Genomic DNA, 25862 nt, shown 5'->3' on the forward strand with positions numbered 1-25862 from the left:
CCTTTACTACCAATGTAGACTGCGGAGCCTTTTTCAAGCCAAACCATCAGATGATCCCTGTGATAACAAAGAAAATTACATAGTCAAGGAGAATGCTCTTTTCACCACACCCTTCTTTATCTTTCAGGATGTCCACAGCCATTTCTCCAGGACAAAGACTTGATGACCCTTCCTCTCACCCTTAGCCTCCAAAAGATAAATCCTTGTGTTATGGAGCTATGCCGATTTTATCAGCAATGCCTCTGTGTTAGTCAAAAGCAATATTCAAGAAAAGATACTATGAGGTAACCACACTCCCCTCAGACCCTTGCTATTTTGTTGGAATGTTTTCTTTAAACTGCTTCTCTTTTTTTTTGTTTACAGGAGGAAAAGTTGTCCTTTGGTTTGTGCAAAATGGTGGTTCTTATCATCTTAGTAACTGCACAAATGACTTGATTGAGAATTCAGAAACCAGTTTCTCTATATGGGATATTTCCATCTAACACACATGATCCAACACCCCCCCCAAAAAAAAAACACAATGTAAATAATTCAAGCTGTCTCACACAACATTAATTAATCAACTACTATTACATCTGAGGCATTGTTTTACCTTCAATTGATCCTTAAAAGGCATAGGATATAATACCTTCATTTCTAAGACATGTCACAGTATGTATCCCTCCCTCTTTTCCTTCCTACTTTTCTTTTTCCCTTTTTATATGTTATCCTCCTTCTTTAGACCAGAGTCCCTTAAACTTTTTCCTTTAAAGATGCCTTTTAACACAGAAATTTTTACATCACTGATTATGTAGGTATATAAAAACATTTACTGATAATAGATTATAATTTTGCAAAAAACCCCAACATTCAGTTGCATGATCCCATATAAAGTTACAATCCACACTTTAAGGAGCTTTGCTTTAGAATTTAAGTTCCTTGAGATCACGGCTATCATGTTTCCTTGGGTGCTTAGTGCAATGACTGGTACCTAGAGAACATTTAATAAATAGACTAGCATTCCTTCATATTTTGTTTTAAAGGATTAGATGAACAATGTTGCTAAAATTTATACTGCTTGGAGGTTAGTGTATTTGGGGCCCAATTATTGACTGGTCCTGAATTAATTGCCTAGATAAGAAAATGAGGTTTGAGCCTCTCTTCCTTAGACCTCATCACTAAGGTTTTTAAGAAGTAGGAAAGCAAGAAAGCACAGGATTGAGAAATGAAGACATGTGGGGAAAGGGAGGGAAGTGGGTCATCCTTAACTGTCCTTTCTTAGCATACACACATGAACAGGTATAGAGGCCTTAATGGGCTCTAGAGAGAGCACAGAGAAATGGCTAGAGAGAAGAAGGTCACACAGTAACAAAGAGGACAAAAGCATATGAAAATAAGGAACTAAAATAATAGCTTGAAATAATAGCTAAAAGCAAACAATTTTTTCAATTCCTACCTGTAAAATTAACCTACAATGTTGTCTGCTCCCTCAAGTTCCTGTATACAAAGTCAGCTTGGTTCAGTGAATAAAATGTGACATTTGGAGTCAGGAAGACCTGAATTCAAATCCTGCCTTATCCATTTAATATCTGTGTGACTCTAGGCCATTTAAATTACCTTTGTTTGTCTCACTTTCCTCATCTACAAAATGCAGATGATAATAGCACCTACCTTTTAGGGTTGTTGTGTAAAACAAATGAGTTAATGAGGATAAAACTCTTTGGGAATTTTAAAATAAATTCTAGATATTATCATTCATTAATCATATCATTTCATTCATCAATCAGTCTTCATAAGACTTTGTCCTAAAGCTGGTTGGTTTTTTTCCCCTAAATACATTTGGAAACAAACTTGAGTTCTGGCTTTACATTGTGAAGTAAGAAGAGTGAGTGTTGTTTTCAAAATCTTGTGCATTACTCCCTAGCCTCCCATTCCTGTCAGACTAATGGAATTTGCTGGGGGATAGGTCAGAGAGGTCTCTGCCTCCCTCTTTCAAATGTGAACAAATCACAGTTCTTCCAAAGGCTAATACCAGTCATTTTCAGAGCCAAATGTATGGGTCAGTAAAGGAAAATTGGAGAATGGGCCCTGTAATGTTTCAGAAAATTTGGTCAGGGATTTTTGCCTTCCCTGAAATGCTGACAGGATTTCTCTTCGCTGTGATTTTTTTTTAGATGCTGCCATAAGCAGAAAAATAGAAGAAAAAAACACAGTCCTCTTTAGCCCTGAGATCCTGTCTACTTCCAAACCTTTAATATCATTTTTAAAGTCTACCAAAGGACCCACTGGAACTAAAATTGATTGGTTGATTGGAATCTATAGTGTAGCAGATTAGGAATCAGGAGACCTGGAACAAGTTACAATTCTGATATCTATTATCTGTGTGAATGTGGATAAGCCATTTAACCTTTAGAAGCTGTCCTCTGTAAAATAATTCAATACCACTCATACTCTCTACCTTACAAAGTTGTTATGAAAAAGTGCTTTTTACATCTTAAAGTAAAGTGGTGATTCAATCCAATTCAACAGTTATAACTATTATTGATCAACTCTCTTCTAATGAACTCTTAGTCCTTCAACAGATGCCCTTACTCTCTCTCTAGCTCTTACCTTTGGATATCTTATCCAGTATCTCCTGTTTCCTGTAGGTAAATGAATCAGCCAAGGACAGTTTATCAAGGTCTTGAGAATCAGGAATTAGGAGAAAATGAATAAAGGGAAGGAAGAATAACATTCTACCTTATGGGTATTTGTGGCTACTCTTTAAAAATAAAATTATGATTAAAGAGTGAGGCTCATCTACAGCAGATGAACTGTGGATCTGAACTGGGAGAAGAGAAAATATATACTGAAAAGACAGGTCAGGTTAGGAACACAGTATCTTCACTCCAAAATTTAGAGCCAAGAGAACAGAAAGACTGGGTTTGGGAACAGTAAAGTGGGCGTAGTAAGTCCATCCTACATCAAAAATTTAAGATTCTGGGAGGGCTAATGAGATGACCATTTGTAAGTCAAAGATATAATCTGCCCTAGTATACTTGAGGTTGATTAAAGACAGAGATTATAGGAGTTGAATAAACTGAGAATCTAGGAAGCTAGACTGGACAAAATTGGTAAGGAAAAACCTTAGCCAGACCCTAATTGTATTGGAAGCAGAATTAATAAATGCTAACGACAAGGATCCAGATTGGTTTATAGTTAATAAGAAGAGAAGTGATTGCTGACTGATACTTATGGTGACAGAAAGGACTGAATGTGATGGCGGGGAACAAGACTTTGTTAACTCCTTGTTAATTCCTTTTATCTCCTGCTTCAGGGAGTATAAGGGAAGGAGTAGACAGCCTTGTAAAAGAGTGCCAAGAAATGTGGTGTCTTCAGAAAAAAAGCCTAGGCTATAGCAGATCTTAGAAAATACAAGTAATCTAAAAGAAAGAGATCTAAGACCATAGGTTTAAAGCTTAAGGAAGGGACCTTAAAGTCTATCTAGTCCAACTTATTCATTTAACTATGAAAAAGTTGAGATCTAGAGAAGTGAAATTGAAGGCTCAAGATCATACAAATAATTTTGTCAATAAACATTTATTAAACACCTACTATGTGCCAAGCACAAAATAAATAAATAAATAGAAGAGCAGCATTAGAACTCAAGTCTTCTGACTCTAAATGCATTGATCTTTCCATTGATCTACAACCAAGGATAGTTGTTAGAGGACATAGTAGAAATGAAATGAAATAGAGAGGAAATGTAGTAGAGGAAGGATGTGGCTAAGTTTTCTATAAAGAGAGGCAAGAGGTAAGACTGTAGAGTCTGGCCAGATCAGGACAGAGGAGAAAGTCGGAGAAAGATCCATCCTAACTTGTAATGGCACTTGCTGAAATGAGCATGATAGGTGTTTGGCTACAGACTCAAGGATGGTAGCCTAGATCTGGGAAAAGAAGCAGACAGAGAGGATAAGGGGTAAAAATTTCAATCCAATTTTCCCATTTATCAGTATATGGAGCATAGACTTATTTTTCCTGTTCTAGCATCTTCCTTAGTCTATGAATAAGGGCCTTGACCTTATATACATTAGTACCACTGGTCATATTGTCAGCATTGAATGATGTTTCTTGAGAGCTTCACAAGAATGGACGAAATCAAAGAAAAGCATGATACTGGACTGAACTGAGTTATTCTATATGTTCCTGGAGCCCCCTGAGCTGTACTCATATGCAGTTGCCTATACCATCTGGGCAAAAGTGATCCCAAAGACAATATGGTCTTATGAAGTTTGTTTCATCCCCAAAAGCAACTACAAAGCACTGCCAAAATGAAGACTAGTACATTGCAATCATTCTCTGACTATTAATAAGTCAGGCCCAACCTTACATATTTTAAATTAAACTCCCCAGGCTGTTCTAAATGTAAATTGCTAGCTATTGCAAGTTTGTCTCTTCTCAGACTTATATTAACTCTCTAGGTTCTGCACTGAGTACTATTCCTGGTTCTTGAGAAATGCAACCTACATCTGTCAGAGAGTGACAAGGATGGCTCATTCCCACAGTAAGTACACTACCTATCAACACTTTTTTTTTTTTATTCATTTTTCCAAATTATCTCCTCCCTCCCTCCACTCCCTCCCCCCGACGGCAGGTAATCCCATACATTTTACATGTGTTACAATATAACCTAGATACAATATATGTGTGTAAATACCATTTTCTTGTTGCACGTTAAGTATTAGATTCCGAAGGTATAAGTAACCTGGGTAGATAGATATTAGTGCTAACAATTTACATTCACTTCCCAGTGTTCCTTCTCTGGGTATAGTTATTTCTGTCCATCATTGATCAACTGGAAGTGAGTTGGATCTTCTTTATGTATCAACACTTACTTTACTTACTTTAGTTAGTTACTTTAGTTACAACAAATATCATTACCAAGAAAGGCTTTGTATAACACAACTCCCATAGAAACAGACTTCATTTCATTAGCATAGGGAATAGATGGTCAGCTTCTCTCTGACTTGGTGTTTGAGAGAGTTTCTTAGAACATTGAGAAGCTAAGGAATTTGCTCAGATTACATAGCTAATTGATGTGAAAAGCTCAAATTGAATCCAAGTATTCTTGGGACCAAGGACAGCTCTATTCTCTAAACTACAGTGTCTCTGATAACAATAAGAAGAGCTACCTTTTGTGTAGCATTTTAAGGTTTGCAAAGCACTTTACACAGATTATCTCATACATACAAGATATCACTTAAATGAGATCTTATTAAATGTGTAACTGAATTGAATAACCTGGGAGCAAAAGATTCTTTACAGAATAAAAAGTAGAGACTGAATAATTATACAAGGAATCATGCACTGGGTAGGGAGTTCCACTAAAGAGCCTCTTCCAACTCCAAGAGTCTGTGATTCCAGGATTCTTCAACTGCAGCTTAATTTGGGGCATCAATTTAATCCTTCAAGAAACATCTGAAATTTAATTGAGAAGTAAATAGTTGATGTAAGTAGATTGTGTGCTGGATCTGAGGTCCGCTAATACTTAGTTTAAATCTTGCCTCTGACATTTAATATCTATGTGACCTGAGGCAGATGACATCTTCTCAGGATTTCAGTTTTCTCACCTGTAAGTAAGAGGAGGCAACTAGTGCCCATCTCCTGGGGCTAATGTAGAAATCAAATAAGGAGATACACACACACACACTTTTGCATGTATGTATATTGTCCTTCAAACTTACATAAATGGAAATTATCATTGTTAGTGGCAGGATCTGAGCTAGTTCAGTTTGCCTTCAATTTAATATACAGATCCTCTTCCACAATCCCACTGCCTCAGTATATGATGGATGGAGCACACTAAGTCTGGCATTGTTCCCAGAATCACTTCAGTCAGACACACTGCATTTCCTTCTCCTTGTTCCATACTGGTGATTTTTTTCCCCTCCTCTTCTCTTTCAGCCTTAAAGCAAAAATGTCTTTCAAATATCTGCACATCTGTCTGAAGCCCCAAGGGAACCACTGAAGCAGAGCTATGAATTCATTCCACCTCCTTAGCTGCTTTCCTTAGTCCACAGTTTCAGCAAGATCACCACCAAGAACTGATTTTTTGTTGCTGTTATTTTTTAATCAGCTCTTTGTTCTCTCTTGCAGGTGTGTTTGATGTTAGGCCACTGTAGACAGGGAGCCAAGAGATTATTTAAAAAGAAAACACAAAAAAGTTTTCCAACCTATTTCATGTTCATAAACCTAGCAACTTTAGTCTTGTGGTTATCTCAGGCCCAGGCAGATCATTTGGGCACAGAAGACAAATGTCAAAATGCCTGAGAAGGTGACCCCACCTCTATATTAGAAACTGGTGTCTCACAATATCTCAAGACATCAAGACCTGCTGATAGGACAGAAATGCATTCCTAGGTTCTCTAAAATCGTCTGTCAGAGATTTCTCCTTTGTTTTCATGTTATTGTTAAGGAGGTAAATCCCAAAGAAAATGGCACTGATCCTGGTCTGGTGCTCTAGTTAAGATAAAATGTGTTTGAGAAGATATGGATCACCTCACCTTGACAGAGAGGGATTACCAGGGACAGAATGCTACATATATTGTCAAATGGAGTGATCATCGAAGTTGTTGCTTTATTTAATTAGTAATTCCAATTTGTTCTCTCCCTCCTTTTTTCCCTTTTCCCCTTCCTCCATCCCCCTCCTATTCTCTGTCTCTTTGTTTTTCTCTCTTTCACACACACACACACACACACACACACACACACACACACACACACACACACACACACAGAGTTACTAGCATCCTCTCTCACAAAAGTACCTTTTTTTAGTTTTATATCTTCATCCATCCCATTTCCAATGAATATATATCTTTTTCTCCCCATCTTTCTAGTTCATCTTTATGTGTTGTCTTCTTCCATTAAAATGATAGGAAGGGCTTTTTCTTTCTATAGGGGAAGACTATCTTGTTCACTTGTATTTGTGTCTCCAACACTTAACATTTAAATGACACACATAATAAATGTTCTATCTAGCAATCTATCTATCTAAATAAGAGAGTGATACAGAGACAAACATATGCATAGGTGAATAGATAGAAAAAAAGAAAGGAGGATAGATAGATAGATAGATGGATATATGATAAATATACAGATTTTATTCAATTGTTTCAGTCATTGATAGGGAGATAAATAGAGAGATGATAAGTAGATAGTAGAAATTTTATTCATGTGTCTTAGTCATAGATAGACAGAGACAGATGACAGATAGATATTCTATATATACTGAGCAGCAGTGTGATGCAGTGGAGAGAAAGGTGGCCTCCAAAGCAAGTCCATATTCAGACCCTGTCCCTGATACACAAATACCTGTCTGACTCTGGGCAAATTATTTAAGTTTCATCGCCTTAGGTAGCTCTCTACAACTATAAAGGGCATAGAAGCTTATTGCCTGAATTGAGAGAAAGGACTTTATTACCCAGGAGTTATATATGCCCATAAAAGTACAGGACCTCTATCTCTCTATATATAAACATATATGAACATATTGTTTCCTCTCTTGGAATGTAAGCTGCTTGAAGGATGGGAATGTAAGCTGCTTGAAGGATGTTTCATCTTTATCTTTGTATCCCCAGAGGTTAGCTAGTGCCTGGCATATGGTAAATACAAATAAATGCTTGTTGACTGACTGTTTAATTCTGGCATAAATTAAAGCATATCTGGAAATGACTGATATAAAAGCAAAAGCCATTAATGAAACTTTTTTTTAAACTGAAGGGGGGAATAAAAGAAAAAATAAATAAAAGGAAGGATAAAGTCTGTCTCTCCTAGCCCAATGTCTGATATATTTTTCAGTTGTCTTTTCAGTCATTTCTGATTCTCTGTGACCCTATTTAGAGTTTTCTTAGCAAAGAAAATGGAATGGTTTGCTGCTTTCTTCTCCAGATTTGTGCATAGTAGGAACTTAATAAATGCTTATTGTCTTGATGCTATATTGCCTTAAAACTGGAATCAAACTTTAATCAACATATTTCTGAACATTTTGATTTTGCATAGCAAAACCATTTCAAGTATGGGAGGGGATAACAAAGCCAGCTTTAATAATTTTTTTTAAATAACCCAGACAAACCCAGGAATTATGTGTTTATTTGTATGTGTGAGCATGTGTGTGTACTCATACACATGCAGGTGTGTCTGTGAAGATACTAGGTGCCATCCCAAGAATAAAAAAATTCAGGAATGGAAGGGATATTAAAAACTATCCCTTTGTCCAACCCCATACCCAATGCCTGGATCTTCTCTACTATATCCTTGGTCTATCAATCAATAGATGGTCCACCTGACTCTTTGGGACAGAGGGAACACCCCTCTAGAAATAGGAAACCCACAGATTCACCTCACAGTTCTTTTCCTGCTGGGTAATATGAACCGTCAAAATTTCAGCCTTCAAAGGAATTGAATTTTAGTTTCCTGTAACTTCTAAGTAAATTTCCTTTACCTTCACCTGGATGGTCAAGTACATTTCATAGATCTTTTGATTTACAAGGGAATCCACTTTTTATTATATTAAATTTTTTGACAAAAATCTTCATGTTAGGTAGTTATCCCTCTTCCAGAAGAACTTTGCTTAAGAGACATTGTTACTAAATATTAGAGCAGGAAAAAAACCATGTCTCTAATTCTCTGACAAGTTAGGGAAGACCTGGCACATACAATCACACAAGTCATACAAGTCACTGATTCTGACGTCTTAATGTTACATATAAGGAAGTCAAGATTCCAAGAGATGAAAGGACTTGGCCAAATTATATTACTTTCCAGTGGAAGAGAGGAATTCAAACACAGGTTTTTTGACTCAAAAGTCAGTGGCCTTTTATTACAATTTTGATGCTCTCATCAATATGTTCCCAGATCCTCAACCACTTTTTTCTGTGAGAGACAAAGCCAAATTTTCTACCAACAGAGCAACCTAAGGTAAAGGCAAATTTTTTTTTCATCCTGTTATCGCTCCTGAACAAAATTCCCAGGTTCATGTAAAAATACTGACCCACAGAGAGACCTAGCAACAATATGTTATAGTAGAAATAGCAATAGATTTGAAATCAGAAGCAATAGGTTCAAATCCTAACTATTAATCCATTACCAAGTAAGGCACATTACCTCTTCTGGATGTCGGTTTCTTCAGGTATAAAACAAGCAAGATTGAACCAAATAGTCTTTGTCTTTAGCACTCATTGATTTGAGAATGGGCTAATAATGGTACATTGAAGTATAATGCTGTGCCATGAGAAACAACAAATATGATGCACTTTGAGAAATATGGGAAGACATACATGAACTAACGCAGTGAAGTAAGTAGAGTCAAGAAAACATTCACACAATAACTTCAATTATGTAAACAGAAAGAACAAATAAAATGCAACAAGAATTTTGTGAATTGACCAAATCTGACCTAGGAGAGGAAATGAGAGCATAGAATTGAGAATGTGAATCTTTCTTTCTTCATTGCAGATGTAGGAGACCATGGATATGAATGACTGCATTTATTATTAGGTGAGGCCAATGTATTAGTTGGTTTTGCTGAACTGATTTCCTAATCTTTCTCTTTTCATATCTTTTTTTAGAAAGGCTCATTGAAGTGAGGAGGAGGAAGAGGGCTATATTTGGAAATTAAGATGATAGAACAATAAAAAGCATCCGCCTATATTGTTGCCATATCCATATTTCCAAATAGATAGAAAATTTATATACATGTATATATATTACACATGTCAATATACATGTGTTAATCTCTAACCAAATCTCTGTTCCTCATCTGTAAAGTGGGCATAATAATATTCTTACCTCACAAAGCTACTGCAAGAACCAAATGAGATCATATCCCTAAAGCTCTTTGTAAACATAAAAACCTTTATATAAAGATTATTTTTAATTATTTATTTTAAAGCTATTCTTTCTACTTTAGTACTATAAATAAGAGAGTTGTATTTTTTCCAGTCATATTTTTTCCTGACAACTCATCTCTCACTTTGTGTAATTCTTCATTTTAATAAAAATGGATCATAAGCCAGACGTTGTGTTCTACATTTGTAATTATTCCTACTAGAAAGGATAAGATGGGTCTATCACTTAAATTGAAGAGTTCTGAACTACAGGAGGACTAAATCTTATTGATTTCATCTGCTTTCAATATGGTGTCAATATTTTTCCAGAAAAAGTCATTCCACCAGGCTACCTAAAGAGAAGCAAATGAAACAGGGCAAAGTTCCTAGACACATGTGTGGTGGGTTGGTCCTATGAGTAGCTATTTTACTTCTACTCGGCGAAATAGGAAGACCTAGTCTCAAAAAAAAGTGAAGGATGGGTGATTATAAAAGGTGGTGAAATTTGTTAATAGAATTAGGTTCAAGGTTCAAAGAGTAGAAAGAACAAAAGATATGTAGGGGAGACATTTAAGAAGTTAGGTCACATGTATACATATATTGTATTTAATTTATACTTTCACATATGTAACATATATTGGTCAATCTGCCATCTGGGGGAGGAGGGTGAGGGGAAGGAGGGGAAAAATTGAAACAAAAGGTTTTGCAATTGCAATGCTGCAATACCACCCATGCATATATCTTGTAAATAAAAAGCTATAATAAAAAAAATAAATAAATAAAATTAAATAAATAAAGTTTAAAAAAAAAGAAGAAGAAGCTAGGTCACATGAGGGTTGAAGTCCATCTATGTGTATGTGTGGATCCAGAGTTTCCAGGAAATGCTGTAGTTGAAAGAAAAAAGTGCTTCAGATGCTATGTTTGGGGATTAGCAGTGGTCTTTATTAATGAAGTTACTAATTATTTATTAGTGACTTTTTAATGAAAAAAGACAAGGATTACATGAATTTCCTTTATGGACTTGATCTTTCTTTGGTTAATTAGCTAAAAGCTGAGCTAAAAAATCCTGACAATTTAATAAGGGAGATATGAATTTTTTATAACATATTGGAGGCGTTTTAAACATTTGCAGAGAGTTAGCAAAATTGCGCCAAGATGTAGCAAAAATTTAATCTATGGTGGGAAAAAGCAGTAGGTAGTACATGTATCATGAATTCAGAATACTGAAGGACATCTGTTCTCTTAGCTGTCATTGCATTTATACCCTGTTTTTCTATTTTAAATAAATGAACCATTTCCATCTTTATTGTGTGTAATATGTAATTGATTATAAAAATAATACATGCTGATTATAGAAAGGCCTGGAAAGATTTACACGAACTAATGCTGAGTGAAACAAGCAGAATCAGGAAGACGTTGTACATAGTAACAGCAAGATTGTGTGATGATCAACTAAGAAAGATTTGGAACTTCTCAACAATTCAGTGATCCAAGGCAATCCTAATAACTCTGGATAGAAAATGCCATCTTCATTCAGAAAGAGAATTATGGAGACTGAATGTAAATCAACACATACTATATTCACTTTTTGTGTTCTGATTTTTCTCATAAATGTGTATTTTTAAAAACAATATACATTTATAATCAGAAAAAATGTAAAAAGAAAAAAACTTTTATATGTAGATGCAAAACAATAAAAATATATTAAATAAAAATATATGCTGTTCCTACTTTACCTGCTTTAATTGAATGGAATTACATTTATATAATACTTTAAGATTTTCAATGTATGTTACACATATTACTTAATAATAAACATAGCTTAATCTTTTAAGGAAGAAATCCAAAGGGTTTGGGTGTTCGTTAAAACTAGTGTGAATAAATATGAACCCTCAACAAAGTTTAAAAGCTTGTGAATTGCTAGGAGGACACTTCATGATGATGTTTTATCTCTAGGATTTTATTTTATTTTTTTACACCTTTCTTTTTTTATTATTTTTTTCTGATTATACCTGTATATTAACTTTTTTAGTACACATTTCTTTATGAATCATATTGGGAGAGAAAAATTAGAATAAAAGGGAAAAACCATGAGAGAAAAAAAAACAGAAAAAAAAATGATAAGAGCATAGCCTCTGTTGAGTTACATTCAGTCTCCTTAGTCCTTTTTCTGGATGCAGATGACATTTTCTGTCCAAAGTCCATTGAATTGTTTTGGATCACTGAATCACTGAGAAAATTCTAAGATAACAAGTCTGTAATCACTGATCATTGTACATTATTGCTGTTGTTGTATACAATATATTCCTGCTTCTTCTTTCTCTCAGCATCTGTTCATTTAAATCATGTAAAGTCTTTCTAAAATCATCATCATTTTTATAAAACAGTAACAATCCATTACCTTCATGTACCACAACTTGTTCAGCCATTCCCCAACTAATGGGCTTCTTTTCATTTTCCAATTCTTTGCTACCACAAAACAAGCTGCTACAAGCATTTTTGCCCATGTGGGTTCATTTCCCCCCTTTATGATTTCTTTGGGATACAGACCCAGTAGTGTCACTTTGCATTTCATAATATTGTCTTGGTTTATGGACCTATATTATGAATGGATCTCTTAGAGATCACTTGGTTAACCTCAACCTGGTTTAACCCATCTGCGAAATGGTTTACCCAGGTATGAGTTCTGTGAATGCTCTTACCCTAAAAGTTCTAGTCTCCCTATACCCCAAGCTATGGTATATGAATATAGTGGAATACTATTATTCTATATGAAATAACAAGTAGGTAATTCTCAGAAAAACCTGGAAAGACTTCTATGAACTAATGTTGCTTGAAGTGAGCAGAACCAGGAGATCACTGTATACAGTTACAGCAACATCATGTGATGATCAATTATGATAAACTTAGTTTTTCTCAACCATACAGTGATTCAAGACAATTTCAAAAGATTGGGATGGAAAATGCTAACTGTATCTAGAGAGAAAACTATGGAGACTGAATACAGATGGAAGCATTTTGTCTTCATTTTGGGGAGATTTTTTCTTGTGATTTTTCTTTTTTGTTCTGATTTTTCTCTAGCAACATAACTAAAATATAAATATATTTTAAATGATTGTGTATGTATAACCTAGATCAGATTGTTTGCTATCTTGGAGAGAAAAGAGGGAAAAGAGAAAATTTTGAAACTCAAAATTTATGGAAGTGAATGTTTAAAACTATCTTTTGGATAATGGGGAAAAATAAAATACTATTTACAAGAAAAAATAGAGCAGCTAGGTAGCACAGTAAATAGAGCACTAGCCCTGAAGTCAAGAGGACCTGAGTTCAAGATCTGATCTCAGACACTTAACACTTCCTAGCTATATGACTCTGGGCAAATCACTTAACCCCAATTGCCTCAGGAAAAAAAAAAATTAAAATAAAAACTGCCTCCCAAAAGCTATCATCAGTAATATTGGACAGTAGAATGAATTTTGTATTGATTTTCATTGAATTGAAATATTATTTATTTCATTGACTGTGAGAAATAAAAGTGACTGATACTACTTCTTGTAAGGGCTCTTTAAATGGGTGGCCCCAGTGCAACAGGAGATTGAATTCCCCAGAAGTAACCTCTGTGGATATAGGACTGCCATGTGGGTGGGATCCTGGCCATATTGAGATAGCTTTGTAATGGGTGACAGCTCTCTCACTGGTTGGCTGTGTGTGTGTGACCTCACAGGCCCTTTATAAGCCCACTGTAGACAGCAAGTCGCTCTCTTTAACCTAGCTCCCTAGCCTGGGGTCACTGAGCCAAGCTAATAGCCCAGAGAGGTAAAGAGTTTGGTAGTGAACATGTGGGTCTTCAGACCAGGTGTTCACTAGGGAGTTAACAAGTCAGGGCATTAAGTCATGGCATTATGTGAGTAGGTATAATAAAGGCTTTTAAGATTACATGTGGCTATTCTTGAGCGCACTACCGGTTATTAAACTATAGATTCAAGAGATCATGGCCAGAGACCTTTGAAAGCCTCAGAGGAGGCAAGCCGGATAGAGTTGACACTGCAAAGGTCAGTGGTCAAAGGTACTCTATTGGGCCTAGGACAGACTGGTAATAGTAACTGCCAGGAGGGCATGTTACAAATTCTCATAGTAAAAATTAGATGACAAGATTCAGGGAATGCCTTTCTGCACTCCAGGATTTCAGAAAGAATCTTTAAAAAAAATAAAAAAGGCCTATAATCTGAAAATCAAGGAGAAAAATATATAGAGTAGCAGGCAAGAATTCTAAGCCAGGTCAGGAGTTTGGAAAACAGAAGAATATGAAATGCAAGAGGAAGGGAGAAAAATAACCATTGAACACTTGGAGCTAAGAAACAATAAATTACTTTCAGAAAAGATTACTAGAAGTCTCTGACTCCCTGTCATAGGGGAACTGAAATAATTATATGTTATTCTGGTAGCAATATAGGTCTTTTGTCTCCCAGTATCCAAAAACTAACAGAGAAAATCCCTAAACTTAAAAAAAAAATTGGAGACTGGCTCATTCTATATTGCCCAGGCTGGAAGGGCAGCTCACAGAACCAATCTAATTACAAAGTGTGGACCTTTGACTTGCTCCATTTCTACTATGGGCTATTTCTACTTTGCCCATCCTTAGGTAGCTTGATGGCAGCAACTCTTAAAGACTTCAATATTGTTGCCAAATTGAGTATGAACATTCAATTAGCCATAGCCTTGATTCAGACCAGAAATCCTGAATTGAAAAGATCTACCAACATTAGCCTCTCCATGTAGCAGAGATAAAAGCATGTTTCACCATGTTCTGCTAGACTTTTCAAAACAAATGGCATCTACCCACTTTTGATGATGTATATGGACACAAATGATACTTCCAAAAGGAAACCAGAAAAATACTACTAATGATTATAAAGTCCTAGACAAGGAACTAAAGGACATAGGAACAAAGATGTTATTTTCTTCTGGGCTCCCCATTGAAGATGAGATACAATTAAAAAGAAACACTTTAGAGGCAAATCAGAGGTTATGAGAATGGGATTTGGATTTTTGAAATAACTTAAAATATAAGAATTGTAGTTTCCTAGCCAGGGAAAGATCATACCTAACAAAAACTATTAAGAATCTATTTGCTTAGTATCTTACAAATTTATTTTAAAAACTTTTAACTAAATATGATTTAGTATAGATTGGGAAATGAGTAAAAAAAATTATGGCATATGAGTTACCATGCCATAAGAAATCATGCATATAAAGAATTCAGAGAAGCAAGTAGATACAGGAAAATAACAACATGAATACAAAAACCTCATATAAAAAAGCAACAAAAATCTAGGATATTATGCAATTATAATGATGGACTTGATCCCAGAGAAGAAATTAAAAATGTATTTCTTCTTCTTTCAAAAGGTATAGGGGAGCAGCTAGGTGGTGCAGTGGTTAAAGCGACAGTCTTGAATTCAGGAGGACCCGAGTTCAAATCTGGTCTCAGACACTTACTTCCTAGCTGTGTGACCCTGGGCAAGTCACTTAACCCCAGCCTGGGGGGTGTGTGTGAAGGTATAGGGAATGAGTGTAGAAATTATCTGGACTCTGAAACTCATATATATGAGTTAATTTTATATATATATATATATATATATATATATATATATATATATATATATATATATATATATATATATATATATATATATATATATGTATATATATATATATATATATAATATATGTGTGTGTATGTGTATATATATATATATATATTAGTTAGTTTTGCTAAACTAATTTTTTTTCTTTTTAATTTTTTTTATCAAAAAAGAAAGCAAAAGGGAGAGTGGAGCCAAGATTTCGGACTAAGGCAGGAAGTTGCCAAGCTTTCTTCAAATTCCTTTAAATAATGACTCTAAACAAAATTTTAAAGCATCGGAACATACAAAAAGATGGAGTGGAACATTTTCTAGCCAAAGACAACTTAGATCAGCAGAAAAGGTCTGTGGCATTAGGATGGGAATTGGCACACAGTTCGGTGCAGCCCACATCGGTGCAGCCCTGGTCCCAATGCCAGAAAAAAAAAAGAGAGAGAAGAGAAAAGGGAGTATTCAAAAATAAAGATGGTAAAAATGAAAGATCGTTTTAAAAAAGGAAAATAGAGAAGGGAGGAAGAAAACTACACATTTAAATGTGTGTGTGTGTGTGTGTGTGTGTGTGTGTGTGTGTGTGTGTGTGTACAAATATGTATTAAACTAGATACTACAGAAATCATAACACGGGAAGGAAAATAGACATTAGGAAGCTAATAGACAAAAATGTAAAAAAGGAATCAGAAGTATAATTCAGGTTTCAAATGGCACAAATTTCTATACTTTTAGACAGTATTTTAAGTACAATGAAGTAGAGGTCACAACACAAAAGAGGTAAATTGATATTTCTTGAGTAGCATTGAGACTATAGTGGATGAGACTTGGAATATGACTCTGGATTAATATACCTAATTCAAAATAAACCAAGATATGAAAATTGAAATGATGTTGTATTGATTATTAAGAAATTATACTTATGCAAAAATATCTAGGAACCAGGGTGAGTTTTTTTTTTCTCTCCCTTCTCCCTTTTTTTAAAATTGATATCTCATTTTTATCACCTTCATTCTGAATATTTCCTTTTTGCCTTCTCTTTTGACAAAATTTTTAAAATACATGCTGGAAAGCAGTTGATAAAAATTAATATAAAATCAAACATTTTATTATAAGGGTTTATAAATAAAAGAGGCGGAAGAGAAAGGGAAATAGAATATATTACTGAAGCAGATCGGCTTTGCTTACAGAGTAGGTAGATGTACATTAAAACTGAAGTCAGGAGTTCCCTGTTTGCCAACTATAAATGAAGTAAACAAAAAATACACACACACACACACACACACACACACACACACACACACACGCTTGCCAGGAACAATGCCACAGGGCTTGACTATACCATTTGGTATTTGTGGAAGAATCATAAGATCAGCTGAAAAAAACTGTGGCATTAGCTCAAGAAAGCTCTGATATAAAGAAATGATGAATAGGCTGGCTTCAGAAAAGACTGAAAAGACTTACATGAACTGATGCTGAGGAAAAGCAGAAAAACATTGTATATGGTAACAGCATGATCAAATATCATAAATTTAGCTTTTCTCAGCAATTCATTCAGCAATTCCAACAAAATTTGCATGGAAAAAGTCATGTACATCCAGAAAAAGAACTGAGGAGACTGTTTACAGATTGGGGCATACAGTTTTCACTTTTTTTTTCTGTTGTTTTTTTTTCTTTTTCATGATTTTTCCTTTTTGTTATTTTTCTCTATCAACATGGCTCATATGGAAATATCATAAAAAATTAATGTTCATTTTTACCTAAAAAATTAAAAACATTAAAATATTTTTAAGAAAACAATTTTTTAAAAGAAAGCTCTCACAAGAACAAACAACAGTGTCCCCATAAAACCAGGGAATATTCTCTCATAAAGAGAAACAACATGAATGGGAAGAGTAGATATTTAGAGGGATCCTATCTAATGGGCAAACTTGTGAGGAACAACAGATCACTGTTAAGCTCTTCACCGCATGAAAGAGTTCTAGTAAGAAATCTTGATGTCACAGGACCACACACAATAACAGACTAAAGGGAAGCCATCAAATACCAAAGAGTTGAAAGACTAGGCAACTTGAAAGCCTACTAAATTAGCCTGGATCACAGAAAGGTTCCCACAAAATCAATAAACACCTACTGCTATTGAGAACATAACCAGACTTCCTTGTAAATTTCTGTTCACCCAAGGCAGGGAGGAGGAATGGACCAAGAGGGGTCCAAAGAGAAGAGACCCCTCATCAATTGTAAAAAGACTGTTAGGGTAGGTGACAGACCAGAAGATAAAGTCTCAGATGAAGATGAAACTAGGTATTTCTGCCTGCTACCCAGGGTAGAATGGACAATATTAATTGAAAACAGAGAGAGAAAAAAAAAAACAAACAGAGCTATCCAATTATTAACTTGTACCTGTTTTCTCTGCTTGAGAATAATATTTAAAGAAGAAAGAAAAGAATGAAAATGGCTAATTATATTGATATTCAAGCAAGAAAATTAAAGAGAGCAATTAAATGCTTTTGATGAAATCAAACCATGGAGTCCAAGAAAATTACATAAGGGTTCTGATAAAATTTCTAGATAAGATTGCTCAACCATTGCTGGTGATATTTTTAAGATTGTTTAGCATAGAAGAGATACTAGAAGCCTAGGGAAGGGCAAATACTGTCATTTTTTAAAGAAAAAAATGGAAAATATTGGTAAACTTTGAATATTATTCTAAATCTAATAAAATTAATTTCAATATATTAAGGCTTACTCTTGGGTTCAAGAAATACTATCTTATTTTTTAATACATGTAAAGATAGTTTTCAGCATTCATTTCTGTAAGATTTTGTGTGAGCAATCTCACTTGGAAATTTTGTTCTCCCTCCCTCCCCCATTTCCTCCCTTCTCAAGACCACAAGCAATCCAATAAAGAAATAAACTTCTGAGATACTACAGAGGGATAATAAAATGAAGAATTTATCTGGAGAAAAATCTAAAGGTTATTGAACTTATAATAGAAAAAAAATTAGTTTCTAGAATAAGAAGGTGAATAGTCCCCTGGTAAAAATGCAAGTATTCTCTAATGTTCATTTCTGAATCCTACATTTTCAGAATTACATTAGCAGGCAGGACAGTATCCAAATAAATGTAATCTGGATAATAAATAGCTTGGAGCACATGCCATCTAAGGACTGATTGAACAAACTAAAGTTATTTATCCTAAGAGTAACATAATAACTATCTTTAAATGGTTGAAAGGCCCGACAAATGGAAAAGAAATTACATTTGTTCTGTTTAACTCTCAAGGGCAGACCTGGGTAGCTTAAGCAAAAATTTAAGTTTGATCTAAAGGAAAAAATGCTCCAGCAATTAAAGTTATTCAAAAATTGAATGGCACACTGAGCCACACTGAGCCACAGTGAGTGGTGCAAGGTCTTGTTGGAGGCCTTCAAGCAAAGGTTGAGGATTAAGTTGCAATGGTCATTCTTTTTGTAAGGTCTTATTGGAGGCCTTTAAGCAAGGGTTGACAGTTAAGTTGCAATGGTCATTCTTTTTCAAGTATATAGTTTGGATTAAATGGGTTTGCTTTCATCTCTGAAATTCTATGATTCTGTCTTGATAATAACTACTCATCACAGTGAGATTATCAGCCACAACATTATGAGAAATTCCTTAAAAGAATCTGTGGTCATTTTCAGGGTTCCTTCACTCCTTCCCCATCCGAGATGTATGTGATCATTCAGGACAAAAAGAGGTATTGTGATCAGCAGGATCAGCAGGAAAAAAGGAATCTCCTGGAACTGAGCAATTCCACTAGCTTAGGGCTATTTTCCTGATCAACAGGAGGGGAAGAAAACTCTTAAAGATCACAACAAATATTTGGGGATATGTGAAAATCAAGAGCTTTTTGAAAATGAAAACATGGAAGGCAGGTAATCCAACGAATAAGGGTGCTGGGTCCAGTCAGAAAGACCTGATTTCAAATTCTACCTCAGACATTTACTAGCTAGATTATATGGGCAAGTCACTTAATTTCAATTTCCTCATATGTAAAGTAGGAATAATAACTGCACCTACATCACAGAGCTTTTATGAGCATCAAATGAAATAAGACTTCATCAAATGAAATAATATTCAGCTCTGCAAGCCTTTAATTCCTACATAAAACTATTGTTATTTTCTTCATATAAAATTAATTTTGATAAATCAAATTCTCTTGTCTTATTTGTTTATGTCTTATTAATGTTATTTCTTCTGAAATAATGTCTTTGCTTCCAGTTTATAAAGAATTTGAAATTGTTATCTTTGTGAATAAACCCTTGAATGTCCTAGGAAAGCTACCTGTTTAAAGAATTCCTGCATTAGTTCCTTTATAAAGGAGGAAATTTCCACTAAATGGATGGTTTGATAAGTCCTAGTATCCTTTAAAGTTTAAGGGGGAATCTTTAAGGGATCTTTGATAGAAAAACGGTGATTGAACATTGAGTCAGACTGCTCAGCTCTTTCCTGTTGTCAACAGAGATTGGTGCCTGAAGGCTATCCCTACGAAATAACAACTGATATCAGATGTAGCCATTTGTGGATAAAGCAGCTGAAAGAAGAAGGGGGACATGTTGTGTGGCCTTTCATCCACCTTTAATCACTAAGCAGTTCCATTCCTAAACCTGAGTCTTATCTCTAGGGTTCAAAGCCTTGAAGGAAGGTAGAGAACAGAGAATCAATTGTTTTCTAATTAGTGGCAGGGTATCTGAGCAGGGGTCCCTCTGGCCAATGCCCTGTGCAGGTGAGCTGCTTAATATAGAGCCCTGAGTGTTTCAGTCTGGATTATTCTGTCCCCTCCCTCCAATTATGTTTTGACATTTTATGAGCAGTTTCACTCACAAATGAGTAGGGGCTGTTGGCTTAGAGAGTAATCACCTGTACTGGGGGTAAGGGTATAAATCACTTAGTCCTGACTTTGTCCATAGACATTATCATCCATCCGACTGTACTGAAATAAGCCAATTCAGGTAAGTATTTTTGATTCATGTGCTACTGTTGGTTGTAGATATAATGAATGGGATGGGGAGACGGGAGAGTTGAGTGTCATTGAGGGAGAATGGGGACATCTCAATATAGTGATGGATAAAACACTCACTAAGTTCTAATACTCTGTGCCAGACTCTGTGTAATAATATGAGGAAGGTTTCAAAGAATTATAGGCATCTTCTTCTACGGTGTTCTGAGCCAAAAGAAGCTAACAAATCTCCCTTTTCAAATCTACTCACTATGGCCAGCTGGATGAAAGGTTTCTGCATCATGTCTATGTAAGCATTTGTTTCAGTATGTGAAATAAATACCTAATTCAGACATGAATATTTCCAGCCCTCAGATAGATGGAAACAATTCTAATTTTTATAGTCTTTAAAGTTTTGAAGGCACTGTTCTTTGATTGGGTAATGTAAGATTATTGACCCCCCTTCTGGCAGATGATCAAACAAAATTTGAGAAGTCAAGTCACTTGTTTAAGGTGGTACAGTCAAGGTAAATTAAAGGCAGCCATCACTGACTCCAAATTCACCACTCTTTTTGTTATGCTGCCCAACCTCTGTAGATAATGGTGAAAAAACAAGGAATGACAGTTTCTTACATTTATGTAGCATTCACCACAATCCTGAAAGGTAAGTAAAGTAAAAATTATCATCTCCATTTTATGGATAGGAATACTGAGGCTTTAAGAGCTTTAAAAGCCTTGCCTAAAGTCACTCAATAATCATCTGAGATAGAAATCACACTGAGGTCTGTGGACTCCCAATCCAGTGTTCTTTGTATTACTCCATGTTGCCTGTGAAGGAAGGCTAATTTTTGTCTTATTTTACAAAAAAGAAGCATTCAAAATAATTGCATTAGTACTTTGATAGAACAATTGCTTTAAGTATTTGAAGGCTGTTCATTATGATTTGAAGATTTGGACTGCTTAGATCTACTGTTCTTGTTTTCCTTTTCTTTGATTGACCACAAATTAATCAGACAGAAATGAATAAGCAGAAATAAAGGAAATGTGGGCAATCTGGGATTGCCACAACCAAGTAAACACTGACATGAGAAAAGAATTTAAGGAAGAGGATGTAGGGAGGTAGTGAAGAGATGAATTATTTTTTTAATCCAGTTAGTCAATAACCATTAAGAATATGGCAGGCACTGTGATAAGTGCTAGTGATACAAATAAAAGCAAAAAAAAAAATTCTTTCCTGGTGGTCACATTTTGATGGAGGAAGATAAAGAGTGTACAAATATCTGTATGTATATGAGATAACATACAGAGGAGATGGTAGGCAATTTCAGAAGGTATGAAAAACTAGGGGAGGGCAGACTTAACATGGGATTCTAGCCAAATCTGGAATCCAGGAGAGACGAAGAGGGAAAACATTGGAGGCATGGATGGGCAGCCAGTGAAAAGGCATAGGATTCAAAGATTGTCTTGTCTGAGAAACAGAAAATAATACATGTGTAGCTGACTTTTAGACTGTGAATGGGAATAAAATTTAAGAAAAAATATAGGAAGAGGCTAAACTAAGAAGGCCTTTAAGTGCTAGACAGAAGATTTTTATTTAATGCTTAAGGAAACAGAGTTTAAATATAGGTGTTGACATGGTCAGACCTTCTATACTCTATAGAATACTCTATAGAAATTACCTTGGCAATTGATTGGAAGATGAATTCAGGCAGAGAGCAACTAGAGACAGAGATAAGTTAGAAACCTATAGAGATAGTCCAAGCAAAGAGTGAATAGAAGGTAAAAAGTAAAAGATTTGACTATTTGTGAAGTGAGTGAAAGCCAAGGTTCAAGATAATACTAAAGGATTATCATTTCTCAGAACAGGGAAGTTCAGAAGCAAGAGTTTGGAAGGAAAGACAATGAATTGTTTTATAGTTTAATATGTCTGTGGAAAAAGAATAAAGTGAAAAGTGCCCAGCAGAGAACAAAAGAAAATCTATCAGGAAGCAAAGAAAAAATGGACAGTTATGAATAGAATGTCTTCTATTGTTGTATGTGCTTTCTTGAAATGGAAATTCATTGTTGCCTATTTTGAAATCTCCCTGATGTTTCTCTAGACACATGGCAATTTTTTTCCTGTCTTTCCTTTCCTGTTGTGTTTTTCCCTAATTTTCTTTTAAGTTTTAAATAAATAAATACTTAAAAAGATTCTACGAGCCATCTCATACAAGAGATGGAAATGTGAAATTGGAAATTAGGAGAAATTAGGTATAAATCTGGGAATTATCTGCTTTGAGATGATAGTTGAACCCATGGGATCTGATAAAATCACCAATTGAGGGAATAAAGAAGAGAAAAAAACCTAAGTTAAGGTGTTATAAAATGCCTAATGTTAGTGACCTGAACAAAAATCCATCCAATGAGGCTGAAAAAGTAGGAGAAACAGGAGAGAATGGTATCATGAAAACCAAGGGAGGAAAGAGTAATTAGTGATTAATACTGTCAAAAACTGAAGAGAGCTCAAGGTGGATGAAGAGGTCTAAAAAAGGCCATTAGATTTGCCAATTAAGAAGTATATGGTAACTTTGGAGTGAACCATTTTATTAATTATACACTGTGTTATTAAGCATTTAAATGGAATAGGAGATACAGGGAAGCTTCAGTGGTCTCATTACCTTAGTCTTAACAAGAAGGGCAAAAGTATAGGAGGTAGCTAGGTAGTATAATGGACAGAATACTGAGTATGGAGTCAGGAAGACTACTTTTCTGGGTTCAAATCTGTCCTCAGACATTTCAAGGTTGTGTGACTCTGGGCAAGTTATGTAGCCCTATTTGTCTCAGTTCCTCAAATGTAAAATGAAATTGAGAAGGACATGGCCAAGAAAATGCCAAATGGTATCACAAAGAGTCAGATACTATTGAAAAAATGACTGAACAACAACAATAACTCAGTCAACAGAGTTCTGGGCTAGAATCAGGAAGACCTGAGTTCAAATTTGGTCTTAGACATCTTACTAGCTATGTCACTCTGAGCAAATTAACCTTTCTGAGCCTTAATTCTGTACTATCCAAAATGGAGGACTGAATAAAAAAATGATCACAATTTACAATTCTGAAGTTTCTTACAACTTTAACATTCTGCAATTTAAAAGTGTGACTTGGTGGAATTTATGTAATTAAATTAAATATTCCAGATCTGATATTGCCAATACTCTTGGCATAAAGTAGGTCCAACAATGGTAGGCATCATATTTTCTCCTCAGTGGAGTATGTTCCACAGCACCAGTGTCTGCAGATTCTCTTAAAATTGGTCAAGTTCTCTAGCAGAGGAGAACATTCTCAGGATATTAGGAATCCTGTGCTTTCTTTCATGAACTCACAATATTTTGTCCTTGATGATAATATAGGTTCCATATCTTAGGGAGTTCTTTGCTTATCACCCCCCAAGGTCCAGGGGGCATGTCATTATCAGATCTAAATCTCTGATGAATAAATGAAAATCTTGTCTCTGAAAATTTATCCACATTTTATAGCTATCGCGGTATTATCAGCATTTTGTGCCAAAGTGAAATATATCCAGGTCCCTGAAACATTTTATTATAAAAACAAAAATTGCTAGGAGCTAAAAGAGAACTTTGATGAGAGAATATATTACATTTGGAAGAAATTTTACACTGCAATGGTAGAGCTGGAGTGAATCTTATTTTAAATCTGAAGAAATTTTCTCTGAAAAGCCCTAAATTTCAATAGCAAATTAAGGTTTTCAAAGTACTCTCTTCCCAACAACTGTGTGAGCTGCACGTGTTGTTGTCCCCATGTTACAGATGAGGAATTGAGGCTTGATAATTGAGCCCAAATCTAAGTCCTACTTTCTAGCTCCTAGGACAGGATGTCTCTGAACCCCAAAGTGGAGAATTATCTATCTGAAAGTCTCAGAGTGCTATAATAGCAAGGATCCAGGGTTGGAGCACAGGCTTCAGATAGGCAATCAAGTGCTCCCTCTACTGACCTACACTGCATTCCACTGATAAAGGCTTCCTGTCTGCATTTGGTTTGCATAATTAATATTTGTTGAATTGAATTGAACTGAGTTGAGCAAATATTCTTCATCACATTTTACTTCATTCAACAGTGTGCTGATTCATTTCTATTCTTTGGATGAAAACCATGCTTACATTTGTCGTGATGAGTATGTTGATGTTGCCAATTGCTGGTAAGTGAATATCCTTTTTCAAATTCAACATAGAGTAAAATATCTAACTAGTTTAAAAAATGTCCTTTTAAGATCTTAGTTTTGCTGGGAAAATGAGGGGGTGGGGGACTGAGGAGAAAAAGGTGGTATTTTTCTGAAAGTGTAAGTGCAGAAAATATTTTCATATATTTTGGAAATTCAAGATGGGCATAAGTGACTTGGGAAGTTGTGGCCTGTACCTTCCTGAAGGTCCACAGTCTCAAGTCAGAAAAGAAATTATACTGGCACCTCTCTCTATTGGTACATTATAAGAGCTCATGATTATATGCCTTAATATTTTAATTATATTCTTTAATAAGAGTGTCTGAACTTATTGGTATGGGCTCTTTCTCTATCCTTCATGCCCTAGCAAATGATTTAATGTGAAAGTTTTCTGTGAAAAAAATGAAAAAAAAATATTTTATTGGCTGACCAAATTCCTTGTGATGAACCTCCCTAAATACAATTGGGCTGGTCCTCATGAAATAGAAAAATGTCATATTCAGAACTCAAGATTTTCTATTTTCAAAAAATGACTTACCAATATAGCCACAGACTGTGGAGCTCAGTTTCCTTCTCTGTAACAGAGAGACAATAATGCTTATCCTGATCACCACCCAGCTTGATGATGAGGATCAAATGAGAAGAAGGATGTGAAAGAAGGCAGCGTGCTATTATGGAAAGATATACTCTTGAAAGTCAGAAGGCTCAAATTCTGCCTTTGACATTGACTGTATGATTGACTTTAAGCAAGTGACTTAATTTTCCTGGGATTTAATTTCTACATCTGTATAATGAGATGGTAGGAGGGTGGAGAGAAGGTTTAACTAGATGGACTCTTGGGCTACTGACAGACAGTTCTAGCACTATAAAAAATAATAAATAGCACTTGGAAAATAAGACATAATCTACAAATATTAGGTATTGTTATGTATGTAAAGTACCACTAACTTATATAGTTTTAAAATTAAATTTTAACTGTACAAATCTTCTCTACTCATTTATCAGTCTAGTTTACTATCTTATTTTTCTCATCTCTCTCTATCTTGTCACCAAAACTGAATTTTTAAAACTTCTTTCCAGATAAGCCTTCCTTGACAAATAAATTAAACCTAAATCTCTATAGTGTTCAATGACATACTCACCATGCCTCCACATAATATATTTCCTCAAACCTTTCTGCTTTTATTTAGGTT

The 25862-nt window shown here is 35.1% G+C and overlaps 2 protein-coding genes across 3 annotated transcripts in view; both read left to right on the forward strand.

Moving 5' to 3' along the window:
- HHLA1 (HHLA1 neighbor of OC90) overlaps positions 1–7738 on the forward strand; it is a 58158-nt gene extending 50420 nt beyond the window's left edge. The window contains exons 10-12 of the mRNA XM_074278049.1: positions 128–284; positions 4440–4522; positions 5923–7738. Coding sequence (XP_074134150.1) covers positions 128–284; positions 4440–4522; positions 5923–5966 — 284 coding nt within the window. The 3' untranslated portion in view covers positions 5967–7738. The remainder of the gene's footprint in view (positions 1–127; positions 285–4439; positions 4523–5922) is intronic.
- Positions 7739–24402: 16664 nt separating this feature from the next.
- The window catches only part of OC90 (otoconin 90), a 43589-nt gene continuing 42129 nt past the window's right edge, over positions 24403–25862 (forward strand). For both annotated transcript variants that reach the window (XM_074284728.1, XM_074284731.1), the window contains exon 1: positions 24403–24648. In XM_074284728.1, the coding sequence (XP_074140829.1) occupies positions 24594–24648 (55 nt within the window). In that variant the 5' untranslated portion in view covers positions 24403–24593. The remainder of the gene's footprint in view (positions 24649–25862) is intronic.

The sequence above is a fragment of the Sminthopsis crassicaudata genome, chromosome 1 (genome assembly GCF_048593235.1).
Source record: "Sminthopsis crassicaudata isolate SCR6 chromosome 1, ASM4859323v1, whole genome shotgun sequence".
Taxonomy (NCBI): domain Eukaryota; kingdom Metazoa; phylum Chordata; class Mammalia; order Dasyuromorphia; family Dasyuridae; genus Sminthopsis; species Sminthopsis crassicaudata.